Raw genomic sequence first — 16919 nt, forward strand, 5'->3', positions numbered from 1 at the left:
GGTAGCACCAAGATCCCATTCCAGATAAAATTGATTGTTTTTTTAAGTTATTCCTTTCGTCCAACAACAAACGTTGAACATTTGAAATTTTCTTGTAAGCTCTAGCTTTCCATTCCCAACAGAATATTGTGACAGCAGTAAAGTGCATTGAATAACCATCATCAACATTGGTAAACTAAGACTGATATATATTACTTCCAATATGGAGTACACAAACTGAACCAGAAACGAAACCTGAACTGAGATACCCTGAAAGCTGAACTAGTTTAATAAAATGTTCATCTAACCTATAGAGATGGTCCTGAAAACTACAAAATTAACTGATCAAAACAGCCATTTATGGGTTTTTCAGTGTCCAAATAAAAAAGTTCATGCCTGTTTCCCATCATGAATTAAAAAAAAATTAAAAAAAGGTTATTGCGACATTTTATCCCACGATTCTGAATTTTTCCCAGAATTGGGTGATTTAAACTCATTGAGAGAAATAATTCTGACTTTTTCCAAATTTTTATCTCATGAATCTGAATTTCTCATGAATTTTTTCCCTCAGAATTGCATGATACAAACTTGCAATTCTCACTTTTTTTTTCTGAGAATTGTATTATAAACCTGCAATTGTGAGCTAAAAACTTACAATTCAGACTTTCTTTCAGAATTGCATGATTTAAACTCATTATGAGAAATAGAATTGCAATAAAAACTTGCAATTCTGAGACAAAAAAAAGTCAGAATTGTGAGTTTAAATATTGCAATTCTGACTTTATTTCTAAGAATTGTGAGTCTGTCTCACAATTCTGACTTTATAACTCGGAATTGAGAATTTGCAATCATGCAATTCTCAGAAAAAAAAGTCAGAATTCTGAGATATAAACTCATTTTTGCTTTGTTATTTATTTATTTTTTTACTTTTGCGATATATAAACTCATAATTCAAATTTTTTTCAGAATTGAGTGATTTAAACAATTGTTAGAAATAAAGTCAGAATTGTGAGATATAAACACATCACACTTTTTGATAGGAATTGATTATATAAATATAAATTAGATAAAAACTCACAATTCTGACTTTATAACTCACAACTGCAAATTGATATATCTATATATATAATTTATATTTATATAATCAATTCCTATCAAAAAGTGTATATAATTTATATCATCAATTCCTATCAAAAAGTGTGAATTGTGAGATATAAACTCACAATCATGAGTTATAAAGTTAGAATTGTGAGATATAAACATATCACACTTTGATAGGAATTAATGATATAAACTCAAAATTGCAAGATAAAAACAAACAATTATGAATTTTTTCTCAGAATTGCGAGTTTATGTCTTATTTCTGACTTTATAACTCACAATTGCGAATTTACATCTATAGAATTTATATTTGTATCATCAGTTGCTATGAAAAAGTGTGAATTGTCAGATATTACTCGCAATTGTGACTTTCTTTACTTTTGTGAGATATAAACTCACAATTCTAACTTTTTTTCTCAGAATTGGGAGACATAAACTCACAATTGCGAGTTACAAAGTCAGAATTGTGAGATATAAACTTTTTTCTCAGAATTGCATGATTTAAGCTCACAATTGAGAGAAATAAAGTCAGACCTGCAAGATAAACTCACAATTCTAAGAAAAAAATCACAATTGTGAGAAAAAAAATTAGAAACGGGCTTCCATATGGTAGTTTTGCCATAACTTACACATGACACATTTTTAACGGTTTTGTATTAAAGGCAACTTAAAGAAATAGTTTACCTAAAAATGAACATTCTGTCATCATATTTTCACCGTGATGTTGTTTCAAAACTCTGTGAGTTTCTCTTTTTCAATGGAACAATTAAATTGCCGATATTTTGGATTTTGGTAACCAATCAAAAAATACAATCGAAGTCCATCCAAAACTATCTGATGACCAACATTAGGATCATGAATAAATGATGACAGGATGTACATTTTTGTATGAACTATCCCTTTAATACCCTGAGATCCAGATATTGTTTCAGTCCGGTTTTAGGTTTAGAAATCCTTCTTTAATACGCATCAGTTGGCAATTTGAAATCCTTGAAGCAATAAAATGAGATGTCTCCATGATCCACCACTGCAAAAGTCACTGGGACGTCTCCACTTTGGAACGACAGCAGCTTTATGGCATGGAGATCAGGCACAGGACCGTCAAAACTGTCAAAGACAGGCAGAAATCAATTGTGGTGCTCAGATTGGGACTTTTATTACAGACAACAGATTTCTTGTCTGAGCATTTAATATTTTATCAAGAGCTTAAACATGACATCCTTGATCTAGATTATTATTAAACATCTTAATGAAAGACTTTACGCTCCATTTCATTGCTAAATACTGCAGAACAAACTGATTTCCAAGTATGAATCAGCTGTCAGCATGTTCCAGCCACTGTATAACTAAGGCAAAATGACAAAACCAACACAGCAGGGAAAAGACAATTAATTATTGTGAAAAATCATAATGAAAACAATAAGTCAGCAGACTCATTTCAGTGTATTGAGTCAGTGTGTTCACCTGCAGACACTCATGCGTGTGTAAGGCTTTCCAGGATGGCTCTTTTTGAACTCTGCCACCGTGTCCGGCTGGTAAACATCAAAACTAATCTTCCACTGGTTTGACGGGGACAAGCTGAGAAAACAGACAGCAGTTCAATCATCTCAGACTTCAATTTTTTTAGACAAAGGGCAAAGCTACCAGGTTACTCTGACAGCGTTTAAGTACAAAACCTATTATGATGTTGTACAAAAGCTCATTTAGGAAAGCACAGGACAGTATAGTTAAGGTGAGCTATACACACCTGGAAACCTCCTCTGACAAGCTCGAAGACTTGATAATGCTGATCTGGTCCAGCAGTTCACCTGCACCAGAACAAGAAAGTAAGTTGAAAAGGCATTTTCCACAAACAGTTTGAAATATGCCTCATTAACTTTCTAAGCACAAAATCATGTCCTTTGGAGATACGCTATGTGCTTGTTAACAACATATATCCTTTTATTTTCCTGGTATGAAATATTATTTGTATATTATATAGATAAAAACTCCCAATTCAGATTTTTTCATCTTTCAGAAAAATTCTGACATTTTTCTCAGAAATGCATGATGTAGTCACATTGTTTTTTCTTCAGAATTGCGTGACATAGTCAGAATTTAAAGTTATAAAGTCAGAATTTCATGATATAAACTCACAATTGGGAGAAATAAAGTCAAAATTGTGAGATAAAACCTCACGATTCAGACTTTTTTCTTGCAAATACAAGTTTATATCTCACAATTCAGACATTTTCTCAGATTTGAATGACATTAAGACACAATTGCGAGTTATAAAGTCAGAATTTCATGATATAAACTCAATTGTGAGTTCTAAAGTCAGAATTGTGCGATACAGTCACAATTCGGACTGTTTCCCCTCAGAATAGCGTGATTTAAACTCACAATTGCAAGAATAAAATCACAATTTTAGGATTAAAAACTCGCAATTCTGACTTTTTTCTCATAAATACGAGTTGATTTCTCGCAATTCAGACTTTTTTATCTCACAATTGCGAGTTTATATCTCACAATTCAGACTTCTTTTCCTCAGAATTGTGATAAAACTTATAAGCATTTGCTTATAAGCAACTGTGAGTTATGAAGTCACTTTTTTCTCATAATTGTGTGATATAAACTCTCAATTGCAAGAAAAAATAGTCAGAATTGTAAGTTAAAAAGTCATAATTCTGACTTTTTTTCCTCAGAATTGTGATATAAACTTGCAATCACGAGTTATTTGCAAGATACAGACTCGCAATTCAGACTTTTTCTCAGTTGCGTGATATAAACTCACAATTATGAGAAATAAAGTGATAATTGTGAGATCAAAACGCCCAATTCCGACTTTTTGTCCTGCAAATACGAGTTTATACCTCGCATTTCAGACATTTTTCTCACAATTCTGAAGTTTTTTTCTCAGAATTGCATAATATAAACTCACAATTGCGAGAAATAAAGTAAAAATTGTGAGAAAAAAAACCCTCCCAATTCTGTTTATATAGTTTATATCTTGCAATTCAGACATTTTTTCAGATTTGCATGACATTTCACAATTGCGAGTTATAAAGTCAGAATTACGGCTGTGCAATAAATCGCATGCGATTGTCATGCATATCTCATCAGTAAAGCCGGTTATGTGGTTAATAGTAGATCTCCATCACATGCGTTCAGATGGCGCGGTATTTAAAACACTGAGCCGTAGATCACTGAAAAGCTACGCAATATCGCGTTCAAAATCGCGGATGAATCGCATTCGATTTTGAACGCGATATTGCGTAGCTTTTCAGTGATCTACGGCTCAGTGTTTTAAATACCGCGCCATCTGAACGCATGTGATGGAGATTTACTATTAACCACATAACCGGCTTTACAATCTAGTCAGAATTGCACGATATAAAGTCACAATTGTGACTTTTTTCTCATAATTGTGTGATATAAGCAAGAAAAAAACAGTCAGAATTGCAAGTTAAAAACTTGCAATTCTGACTTTTTTTCCTCCGAATAAACTTGCAATCGCGAGTCAGAATTGCAAGATACAGACTTGAGAAATCGAGACTTTTTCTCAGTTGCGTGGAATAAACTCCCAATTCTGACTTTTTTCTTGCAAATATGAGTTTGTATCTCCCAATTCTGACATTTTAAAAAAATGATAAAAAAAACTTAAGCATTTGCTTTTAAGCAATTGTGAGTTATGAAGTCAGAATTGCATGATATAAAGTCACAATTCAGACTTTTTTCTCAGAATTGTGTGATATAAACTCACGATTGGGAGTTATAAAGTCAGAATTGCGCAATATAAACTCAAAATTCTGACTTTTTTCTTGCACATGCAAGCTTGTGTCTTCCAATTCTGACTTTTTTTTTTGCAATTAAATAAGTAAGATGACAAATTAAACTGATGTGTGTCATTTCACCTAACAGACCTGCAATCTGTGAGTTTGATTCATCTGATTGGATCAGACATAACATCACAGGCTCAAGACTGTCATTTAAAAAACCTAATAATTTATTGTCTAATGAAAGTGTGCCATCTTACGGTGTGAGGTGCACTGGCCCGGCTGAGTGAGCGGCGTCACCTCCTTCTCCCACAGATGCACAGGTCTATCTCTCCGGCTCCGTCTCCTCCTGTCCTCCACCAGCTGCAAATACTCAGCCCAGTTCCGGCAGTGCCGCACCTCTCGATCACTGTTAATATCCCTGTGGTAGCGATCCCTCTCTCTCTGACGCTCCATGTCCCGCCGCGACAGCTTCTCCTGCTTCACGTTGAGTCTTCCAAGCCACGGAGACAAATCGCAGCCGCCCACCTCCAGCGCTCCGGGCAGCAGACTGGGGTCTGGAGACGACAGAGTGACGGAGTGGCTCCTACGAGAGCCCAGGTCCGGGAAAGAGATGCTCCTGAAGTCCCAGCGAGGAGCTGTGCTTTGGGCTTGAGCAGACGAAGGCTGGACATCCTCCTCCATCCACCACGTCCTGTCAGAGGCATCAGCTGACTGCATGTTCTCCTCCAGAGGTGGATCTGAAGCTGTTTGACCTGTCGGTGATTTACTGGTGTTAGCTAGCTCCTCACTTTGGTCTTCAGTTGTCGTCTTCTCCACTGGTGACGTGTTTTGCTTGTCACTAAAGCCACATGACAATCAAGACAGAGATGAGAATATCAGAGCTCAATTAAAGGTGACATATAAGGAAAATCTGACTTTTTCCATGTTTAGGTGCTATAATCACATCCCCAGTGCATCTACCAACCCAGAAAACATGAAAAAGGACAACCCAGTAATTTTGTTTTGCAAGCATGTGAAAAACAAACCGCTCAGATTTAGCTTCCCACGTGATGTAGGAAAGGGATCTTATTATAATATCGTTGCCCCTTAATCTGCATGTTTCCACCTAGGCGCCGCCATTCTGTTTTCGCAAGCGACAACGGTGTACCATTTCTAATGCCATGGCGAAAGTTTGAGCTAGGCATGCTAACTGTTCTGTCTTTGACTGCACAGACGAGCACAGAACACTATTTAGAGTCTCAGCCTCAGAGGAGACAACAGAGCAGTGGATTTATTGATTTATTTACTGTATATTTTGCTGCTGCCACACAGATCTAATATAAACATGTGACTTCTTCCCAGCTGTTTACCTTCACAGACACAACCCACTGTTTTTATAACTCATGTGTGTTTTTAACATGAACTTGTGTGTGTTTGACAGTTTAAGCGCAATAAGACATGAAAGAGAACTTAGTTTAGTACTCACATGCCATGTGACAGCCGCTTTCTGTGTGTTCGCTTCGGATGAGTGTGCTCAGAAAATCTTATATCAGAAGTTTAAACTAATATGGCTTTAAAAAGCATGATTTCAGTGCAATAGACATGGTAATCAAAACCAAACGGATGTTTTTTGAGAGTATATGAGGTATGAGCTGTAAAGGCACAGTCTTATTCTGGAAAAAGGGGGCAGACAGCAGCAGCTCATTTGCATTTAAAGAGCCTTGCACAGAAACAGCGTGTTTCGGCTTCCCTCAAAATTGGCATTTTTTAAAATGATATAATACATGATCTGTGGGGTATTTTGAGCTGAAACTTCACAGACATTCAGGGGACACCCGAGACTTATTTTACATCTTGTACAATAGATCTCCTACAAAGTAGAAACAGCATTTAGCAGCCACTCAAGTGAATTTTTAGGCTACCAAAACTAATGTAATAATACATATTTTTTTAAATGACGCCATGCCTCCTCATATCACCCAAAATGTTTCCACCATTAGCATGTTTCTGAAGGATCATGTGAAAATGAAGACTGGATAATTATTCTGAAAATTCAGCTTTGCATCGCAGAAATAAATTGCTTTTACAATATTTTCAAATAGAAAACATTTTTTTGAAATTGTAATAATATTTCACAATATTACGGTTTGTACAAATTGTTTTTGGATCAAATAAATGCAGCCATGGTGAGCGAAAGAGGCTTTTCAATAACATTAAATGATCTTGCAGACCATAAACTTTTAACAGTATATCATTGTAATTCAAACAGTACATAATTAAAAGCAACTGCTGCGCCGATTCCAAACTCAACATTAATTTTGAAATAATCTTTTTGGTTTGCATTCAATCAAGCTCCAAAAATTATAATAATTATGCAAAATCACATGGTTATGTATTTAACAAAATGTTACGTTTATTTTTCAGCACAAATAATTATATCTTGACATTTATAAGCCTCTGATTGGTCAATACAGCATTTCAGTCATGATAACTCAACAAAAAAGTATTTTTTCATCATCTTGCATCATCCAATATAAAGATACAAACCCTTTTACACATACACTCTTTACTGGTAAATTATTGTTAAGAGATCATGTGTGAACAGGACCTCAAAAAAAAAACAAAAAAACGGTTTACCGGTATGAGAAGTTGTATCATTACCACTAATCCAGATTACCGGTATGAACACATACAAGTTCATAGAACGTCAAATAAATATCTGTCGTCTAATACGATGTCTCTGGGAACGTTTGACACAAAAATGGCCACATATACAGCCATTTAGAAGTAATTTCTGCTTAATGATGTCACAGAATTTACCGGTATTTTGAAACTGATGTGTGAATGGCGCTTTACCGGTAAAAAGATGGAACGTTGCCCGTGCAAACAGTGCATTTTTGTATTTACCCGTAATTTACAGCAATTTACTGGAAAATTGGGGCTATTGATAATAGATATAATTTTGCTTCCATCTTTATTTAATGTATCTCTTAGAATATCTAATGGCAAATGAGACTAGGTTTTTTCCTACAACCAGACAACAGATTGTTTCATAAATCATGGAGGTTGAACCTTTAAGCCCTGTAGATTCTACTATATACCCTTATAATAATAATAATAAATCAATTTCGGATCTGTAAGGACCTGAAGAAGAAACATTGGTGGGAAACATCAGGTGTACCTGGACACAGGACTTTGAGAGCGTTTCCTCTTCAGCTGTTTTCTCTGTTTGTCCAATGATGATGCAGGCAGATTCAGCTGTCTCTCATATGTGGATGGGACTGAACTGTTTAAAAGACAAGTTTTATTAGAAATATTAGATAATGCTTTAGAAAATTTGCATAATATAATTTTGTAGATAAGTCGGTACAAACACGATTGTTACCTGGGGTCAAATCTGTTCACAACATACCCAAGCCTTTTCAAATGTCCAAAAACCTAAATTAAAGAAGGCAAATTACACTTACGAATATTTCAAGGTGCACTCAGTGGGCTTTTATGGTATGTTTCACTCTTCTTCATCACAGTGGTTTTGAACGTTGTACATCACCTCAAACATATGTCATATGTAAAACTATTTTAATGCCATAAAATTCTGAGTGCACCTTTAAGAATAGTGTTTTCTCATTCAGGTGACAGCTGAGACAAACCTGGTACTGATGAAGAGTGACAGTCTCACAAGAGAGAAACCGCTCATATCCCTCCTGAATGGATAAAGGAAGGTCCCGGTAAAACACCTGCACATTACCCTGAATCAGAAAGGAATCAAGGCAAAGATAAAGTTTACACATGATAATAATCCTATTAGATTTCTGAAGGATCACGTGACACTGAAGACTTGAGTAATGATGCTGAAAATTCAGCATTGGATCACAAAAATAAATTACATTTGAACAGAAATTAAAATAGAAAGCAGTTATTTTAAATTGTAATAATATATCACAATTTTACTCTTTTTACTGTATTTTTAATTAAATAAATGCAGTCTTGGTGAGCACGAAAGCCTTACCAACTTCTCATTCTTTAAAACTGATATAAATAAGAGTATGAAAATGTCCACTCACACATTCCATAAGGTAGAGAGCCTCTTCAGGACGCAGGTACTGTTTGCCTCTCTCTGAAAAGCCCATCGTCTGCCAAAACTTCCCCTGCAGAACGTGACATAATTACTAAGCGTGGTCTATAAACGGATGAGATGATATTTCATTTGATGCCTGACGTGGACTCACGGCTGGTGACTGCAGTTCCACTAGTCTTTCATCAGGGATCCAGACAGCTTTCACTAGATTCCCTCTGTGCAGATGCATAAGAAACACAAAAACAGCTTCACATTTCTTTCAGTCTTTTTAGCTTTTGCTGTGTTGTGCAGTAAGTGAGTGTGCGTTTTTATGAAATCACTCACAGTCTTTCGACTCTCTCCTCGGCCAGGAGCGTCCAGTGCTCATCCAGACTCTGCTGCAGACGGGCTGTCTGCTGCTCCGACCCATTGGGCAGGAAGTCTTTCTGACCCCTCACCGGTATCTTGTGGCTCCGGGACCTTGCCTCAAACAGCTCTGATGGACTGTAAAAGCCAAGACAAATATGAAGGAATGTGATGTACAAATATAAATAATATGCGTTGATAAGTTGTGACAAACCTCAGAGTGAAAAAAAATATTTAACTTTTTGTTGTTATATGTGACCCTGGACCACAAAACCTGTCATAAGTAACGTGTATTCTTTTATGCCAAAAATCATTAGGATATTAAGTAAATATCACGTTCCAAGAAGATATTTTGTAAATTTACTACCGTAAATATCACATATGAACTTTTATAAACTTTATTTATTTTTGCAACTTTTCAAATGTACTTTCCTTTATGTATAGATTTTATTGTTTTACCCTTGTCATAAACCCAGACTTTAAACATCAGTATATACACTATCAGTCAAACGTTTTTAAGCAGTAAGCCTTTCTGCTCACCAAGCCTGCATTTATTTGATACATTGTTCAGCAAAAACAAATGAAAATGTTTAAATAATTTTACTATTTAAAATAACAGTTTCCTATTTGAATATATTTTAAAATGTAATTTATTCCTGTGATTTCAAAGCTGAATTTTTAGCATCATTACTCCACTCACATGATCCTTTAGAAATCATATTATTATTATTATGTGAAAAACAGCCGAGTTACATTTTTTTCAGGTTTCTTTGATGAATAGCAGGTTCAGAAAAACAGCATTTATCTCAAATAGAAATCTTTTGTAATCTTTGTCCAATATAAATGTCTTTATCATCACTTTGCTAAATAGAAGTATGAGTTTCTATAATTTTTTCCAAAAAAAAAAAAAAAACTGACTCCAAGCCTTTGAATGGTATAGTGTATATTGCTACAAAAGCTTTTTTATTTCATGTAAATGCTGATCTTTGGATCGTACTGTTCATCCTGTATCTTGAAAAAAATTACTCAACTGTTTTAAATATTGATAATAATAATAATAATAATAATAATAATAATAATAATAAAATGTTTCTAAAACAGCAATCATGTGACACTGAAGACTGGAGTAATGATGCTGAAATTTATATATTTTATAAATTTATATATTTTTAATTATATATTTATATATTAAAACAGTTATTATAAATAGTAAAATATTTCAAAATTGTACCGTTTTTGCTGTACTTTGTATCAAATAAATGCATGCTTTGGTGAGCAGAAGAGACTTCTTTAAAAAAAAATCTCAATAACAACATTTCAATTCTAATTTTTGTGAAAATTATTAGTAAGAATAATTTAAACAAATCATGTTTCTGTTTATCATTTTAACTAGAACACACTTGCAATATATGAAACAGTTACAGTAAACACAAGATTAGTATTACTTTAGAATACTTTAGAGCTTAATATTTTATTGTGTGTCATTTTCAGTTAAGCTGTAATTGTCGAATTATGCAAAAAGTGTTAAATTATGTCTGTATCTAAGATGGTAAATTAGTTTAAGTAAGCCAACAAAGTGAGAAATTTCACATGCAATTTCACAGTACTCACCTCAGAAAGTTATTAAAGAATAATCTGAGCTGTGGTGAGCATGACAATTGTTCGTTGTTTGTTTTAAATAATGGTACGTTATTATTGGTACACAAATGTGATTATATGTAATGTTTGTTTTAAAGGAGTGTTCATAGTTGAAACACCCGACAAACATCGCCTGTACTGTGTATCAGTGCATAGATGGAAACAAATGTGAGTTGACCCTCACACATTTAAAGAGTAATTTAAAATCTGCAGCAGATATCAAACTGATTTCTATCAAATGGCAACATTTTCTGTCATAACCATGTGTCACGTGATCTAACTTTTGCGTGTTTGCTGGCTAGCGCATGTTTCGTTTCCAGCATGACAAGAGAGTGTTAGTTCTCCTTGTGTTACTGCAAACTGCAAACAAAACAATAAACTAACACACAAGGGCACAACGCCTTTCTTACAATGAATAAATGATGACGGTTACCTGAGCAGCTCCTCAAAAACATTGTGTTTGTGAGCATCTGTAGAAGTGTCTGTGTCTGCCATATTTACTGCTGCCTGACAGCTAGTGTCGTTTCAGGGTCCTAGTGCACAAAGGCTAGCATTTAGCCTCATACATGCAATAAAGCGCCTTTACCAGTAGATGACAGCACAGCACATAATACGCGTATTTTTTTGTACTATTTGTAGGCCAAAAAAGAGATGCGTACACGTTAATCGGTTCAATGTTTTTGTATGATTTTAATTAAATGCCTGAAATAAAGTCTGTGTTTAACACAAGCTCAAGATATTGCCATATTTTAAAGCATAAGTTTAAACACATTTGTGTACCAATTGTTACGGCACAATAGAGGGTTAGCAATTACGGCAGTTATGTGCGGCCATTTTGGCAACTCAGATGTAAACAACAGCATGGATTGCACAGTTAATACTGAATATGTTCTGCTAATGCTGTCTAAACAAAGGAAAAGACATGTGGGAGACGCTAAATTATATGAAGAAGGGCTTCTTAAGCAGGAAAGGGCTCAAAATATTTTGACAAACTAAAGATAATAGGTGGTAAAGATACATCTGAGCCATATGTACAATTTATATCTACACACAGAGTACACACAGAGCTAGAGCTAATTTTTTTTAGAAAATAACCCATAATTTTGCTAGATAAGACCCGTTTTTCCTCGGCCGTTATAGTTTAGAGACATTTGAAGCTGCATTTTGGAAGTTTATAGTCGGGGGCACCATAGAAGTCCATTATGGAGAAAAATCCTGATGTTTTCCTCAAAAAACATAATTTCCCTATGACTGAAGAAAGAAAGACATGAACATCTTGGATGACAAGGGGGTAAGTACTAGAGATGCACCGATCGATCGGCATCCGATCGCAATCGACCGATAGGGGCGCTATCGGTTTTGATCGGAGTTCTCAAAATAGATCAGAGCAGGCCGATCAGATGACGTTTACAACAACAAACAGCCGCCAGAGCACGCATTCCCACTTCTCAGACTAGGGTCTCCTAATGGGCGTGGCTGTCTCTACCAAAGAGTATAGAAGTACTCTTTGTCTCTACAACGCATTAACACTGAAGATGACGTCGCCGGTGAGGGGATTTCCTCCCCTCTGGTCTATGCATCCCTGCCTCTGCTGAATTATTTTTATCCACGGTGGGGATAAAACGTCCCGCGAAGCCGCTCCTACGTCCCGATCTAAATCAAATTATTTGCAATACGCGCTTTAAAGTCGTCTAAATCAAATGATTCGCCATACGCGCTTTGAAGTTGAACGTACTGAATCAAATGATTCGCGATCCGATTGGAGCGCTTCAAAACAGTGAATCTTTTTGCGACGCAGTGGTTTACTGATTCTGAGTTTCCAAAAAGCTCCGTTGATACTTTGCTCACCTTCTCTATAAAATGTATTCGTTGTTTGAAATTAAACCATTACTATTAATACAATGTTTTTATTAAATTGTGATCACATAATACAGCTTCTGTCATATTAAAAAAAATTCATGACCTGACACTCATTATCTGGTTCTTGCCTAAAAAGACGGGTATAATGCGCGTTGTTAACAGATTACAGTAACAGTTTGGTCAACCTCTCCCTATGGAGAGAGAAAAAAAAGTTTCTAAAAGCATCCCCCCCCTCTGTTTTTTTTTTCACAAATTGCACCCTGTATATGTATATGTATGTGTATATGCATATGTATGGCATATTTATTTTATTTTTCCACAAAAAGCTTGTTGCTAAACTCTAAATTGTGATTTTAAGAAAGAGCCTCCTGAGAGTTAAATGTTTATTATGGTGCACATGTGTGTTTTGCACATAATCATTTTTTTATTTTAAGATTTAACTCTTTTATTAGATTTAACTTTTTCCACAGAAAAACTAAGGTTCATAGTTTACAAATTGTGTCAGCTCTAAAAGAGTGAAATGTTGTGTTGTACATAATTACTGCCAAAAGACAGTTTAAGATAGTAAGCAACACTTACTCTATGTAAGCTGAGTCCAAGTTGTCTATGAGAGTCTTGAGAGTGTTCAATATTGAAATTTGCCTCAGCCTGCAATAAAACTGGTCAATTCATGATACTTTCTCATTTCCTACTTTTTATACTAATAATACAATGTCAATGTTTGTACATGAGACAACAATATTGAAGAATTTATGGATTTGACGCTGTGATCGGTAATATCGGGATCGGCAGATACTGCTTTTGGTGATCGGTGATCGGTGATCGGCCCCCAAAATCCAGATCGGTGCATCTCTAGTAAGTACATTATCTGTACATTTTTGTTCTGGAAGTGAACTACTTCTTCAATGAAGCATGTGAAGGTAAGTAACGTTAATGTTTTATTTTGCCATTTTTACTTTCACATGTATAGTTTTTTTTATTAGCAGAAGAGTGATTAGGGTTACCTTTTCTGTTGCATTAAGTGGATTGTTATGAATTTTTCATATTGTTTATACTATCTGTTAAACAGTAATGTGTCTACCTCATTTATAACTATTTAAGAAATAATTCAATTGTATTTAACCAATAGCTGTATGAAAGGAGAAAACTTAAGCAGATCCATGGCTAAAATCAAAAGACCCATCTGTCAAGGGTTGGATAGTTGAGTATTAGGACAATAGTGTTGTATACTATAGGCCTTAACAGAAAGGGGTGGCGGCATTCACAGTATAACGCATGCTTACTCATTTCTTGGTTAATTTTAAACAACACTATAATTCATATTCATTTAGACATATTCTGTTATTTCAGGTTTTAAGTTTTTGTTTATTTGTTTATCTCAGGAGTGTGTGCAGGCCCGGATTGGCTAATCGGGAGGACCGGGAGAATTCCCGGTGGGCCGGTCCGTTTTTTTGGCCGCGAGGGCCGGTGTCCCTAGCTGCCTGCACTCACAGCAGTCGCCAGGGGCGGACTGTCCATCGGGAGAATTTTTGGCCCGCTACCCTCCAATTTTTATTATTATTATTTAATATTGTTGTTGTTATTGTTTTTGTTGCCGGCCTAATGTACTAAAGTGGTTATTTCAGAATTAGCCATTCAATAATAAAACTCTAATAAATCATAAATCGGTTAGTTTTAACTGGCACGCGTTTCATCTCGCGCGCGCTCCGCGCATCCGCGCGTCCGCCAAAACGACGCGAGACTGAAGTAGAAGTGCCCAGGTGGAGCAGAGAGACAAATCTGTCCTGTTTAGGACCTAAAGTGCAGGTCAGTTACATCTGTAAACAGACTATTGTAGTTTTGTCTTCGTTTACTTAAGTATTGAACTGCTAACAAATGTTAATCTATAAAAAATATCGTTTTAAAACAGGTTTAGGGAGCTACCCTTATTAAAAATTAACTGTGGTTTTACAAAACATGTTTACTATAGTTATACAATGGTTTTGCTACACTATAGTTTCACCATGGTATAAAATTGTGATTATACTAATGGGAATCAATCCTAAAAAAAAAAAAAAAAACATGGTTACAATGTTTACCATAGGCTCAATAATATCATGGTTAATTTTCCTTTGGGCCAAACATGACCCATGATAATGCAAAACATGTTTAGTTTTAAGATTTTTAAATAAAGATATATTCAAGATGTAGCTAATTTTTGTTTTAATTTTAACATTACGACAATAAATAACACATGGTCCTAATGTAGTGGCCCTCTTTTTTTCTGTTGCCCTTTTCTCTATCAAATGTTTTAGTACTAATCATAAATTATATATAATTTTGAAATCTTAGAAGCTAAAGAACCATCCTGGTGGCTGTCTCCTCCCCCTTAGCAGCAATGTCAAGTGTCATTTTACAAAATCACAACTTTTTACAATCTTGACAAAAAAATGTCTTTAAAAAGGTCTCAGTATTTCTGCAATAATCTGCTGATTGTCTTCTTTAAAAAAGACCAACCTTAGATCTGTACTGTATAGGTGGTTGTAAAGGTGGAGATGTGTTTATGACAAAAGTGACAGATACAAGAAAATTAGTTTAAAAAGTAAACACACATGAGAGACAGAGAGATTAAAAGAGATTAAAAGGCAAATTGGAAGTTCAAGAGATAGCATTTAATTATTTTACCCAGTTGATTTCAACTTTTCTTTATGTGATGATGAAAAATATTGTTGTCCAGGGTTTCAAATTTTGGTGTGGGATGGCCTGGATAAGTGTGAGATTTCCCGGCCTGAAATTTTGTCCCAGTCCACCCCTGGTTAACGTCAAGCTAGTTAGGAGCAGTGCAAAACAGCGATGTCTGCAAATCATCGTTCATGTTTATGTATCAAACTTTTTCTTGTACGGTTGCTCTTCAGCAGCAGCAGCCTCTAGTCCAGTTTGCTGCTAACAGTGAAGAGCCAGGCCCCGTAACGTTACCAAGCACCAGTCATGAGCCTAACACACTAGAATGGGCAGGTAGGACAGTGCAATACTTGTTCTATTCTTTATTTGTGTTTAAGGACTGGATATCTGTGAACAATTTTGCACAGAATATATATTCAGATATTGCAGAGAAGGACATTGTGATGTTTAAAAGAATAGTGTTGGAGATTTACCCTTTAATGTTCTCATTTATGAAAAATATTTGAACTTATAAAGCAGCTGTTTACTTGAAAAAGACATGATAGTGTCATTAGAAAGTTTAATACATTTTATTTTAATCTTTATTTTATACATATAGCTTAATATATATTTGTATTTATTTGATATTTTTTCATTTCAAGGTTTGGATATTTATGAGCACTAATTCTAACAGAAAATAGATACTGATACTGTTAAACATTACATTGTGTTAACTGTTCAAATAAATCTTCACTGTGAAGCAACAATTAGGCTACTGTATTTGCACTGAATTGGAAATGACGTCATTTTAATATAGTCAGTCGTGAACTAAAGTGGGCCGGTCTAAGGCTTGAAACTCCAGGGCTGAAAAGGAGTCCCACTCCGGCCCTGACATAATATGTCGTTTTAACAAGACAAGATCTCCGTTTCCTATTGTGCTTTGCCAGAAAGTGTCACAAATGAACAGAAACAAAAGTCAGAATTGCGATATAAAGTTGCAATTCTGACTATATAACTCGCAAATCTGAGAAAAAAAGTGATTTTTCATTTTTTTTTTTTTATTCAGTGGCGGAAATGGGCTTCCATAGGGTGACGCACAACCCAGCAATTAAATATTAAAAACAGATTCTGTTGTGTGGACCATTTTCAATTTTGTATTTTTGATGCAAAATGAAATTTTAAAATATGAAAAACAAGACAATTTTCATTTTTCGTTTCTGATTCAAAATTAAATAACAAGAAAACCAATCAGATTTTCATTTTTTGATTTTCATTTATCAATTGAAAATGGAAAGGACGAATGATACACGGATTTGTTTGTGATGTATTCATGTAATGAAATGTGAATTTAAACTGTGAAATAACATTTTTAAATATCAAAAAATACTTTACTCACACTTTTCAAACCTGATTTGGAACAAAACAATCTTTGTGTTTCAGATGATAAAAATAACAAGCTTATTAATATTTCCAGCAGAGTGATTACACATAGGTTTTATAAATAGTGGTTTGCATAGTGGTTTCACAAATAGTGAAGATGT

General features: G+C 34.9%; 1 protein-coding gene across 1 annotated transcript; it reads right to left on the reverse strand.

Moving 5' to 3' along the window:
* Positions 1-1141: 1141 nt before the first annotated feature.
* Positions 1142-11378, reverse strand: tsen54 (TSEN54 tRNA splicing endonuclease subunit). The gene is made up of 11 exons (XM_073833995.1): positions 11312-11378; positions 9220-9378; positions 9047-9110; positions 8882-8965; positions 8468-8566; positions 8203-8255; positions 7999-8103; positions 5096-5676; positions 2828-2888; positions 2545-2658; positions 1142-2187 (listed from the first exon to the last, which is right to left on the reverse strand). The coding sequence occupies exons 1-11, from the start codon at positions 11371-11373 to the stop codon at positions 2040-2042; spliced, it is 1530 nt and encodes a 509-aa protein (XP_073690096.1). The 5' UTR covers positions 11374-11378; the 3' UTR covers positions 1142-2039.
* Positions 11379-16919: the final 5541 nt, after the last annotated feature.

Source organism: Garra rufa, chromosome 1, assembly GCF_049309525.1.
Source record: "Garra rufa chromosome 1, GarRuf1.0, whole genome shotgun sequence".
Lineage (NCBI taxonomy): Eukaryota > Metazoa > Chordata > Actinopteri > Cypriniformes > Cyprinidae > Garra > Garra rufa.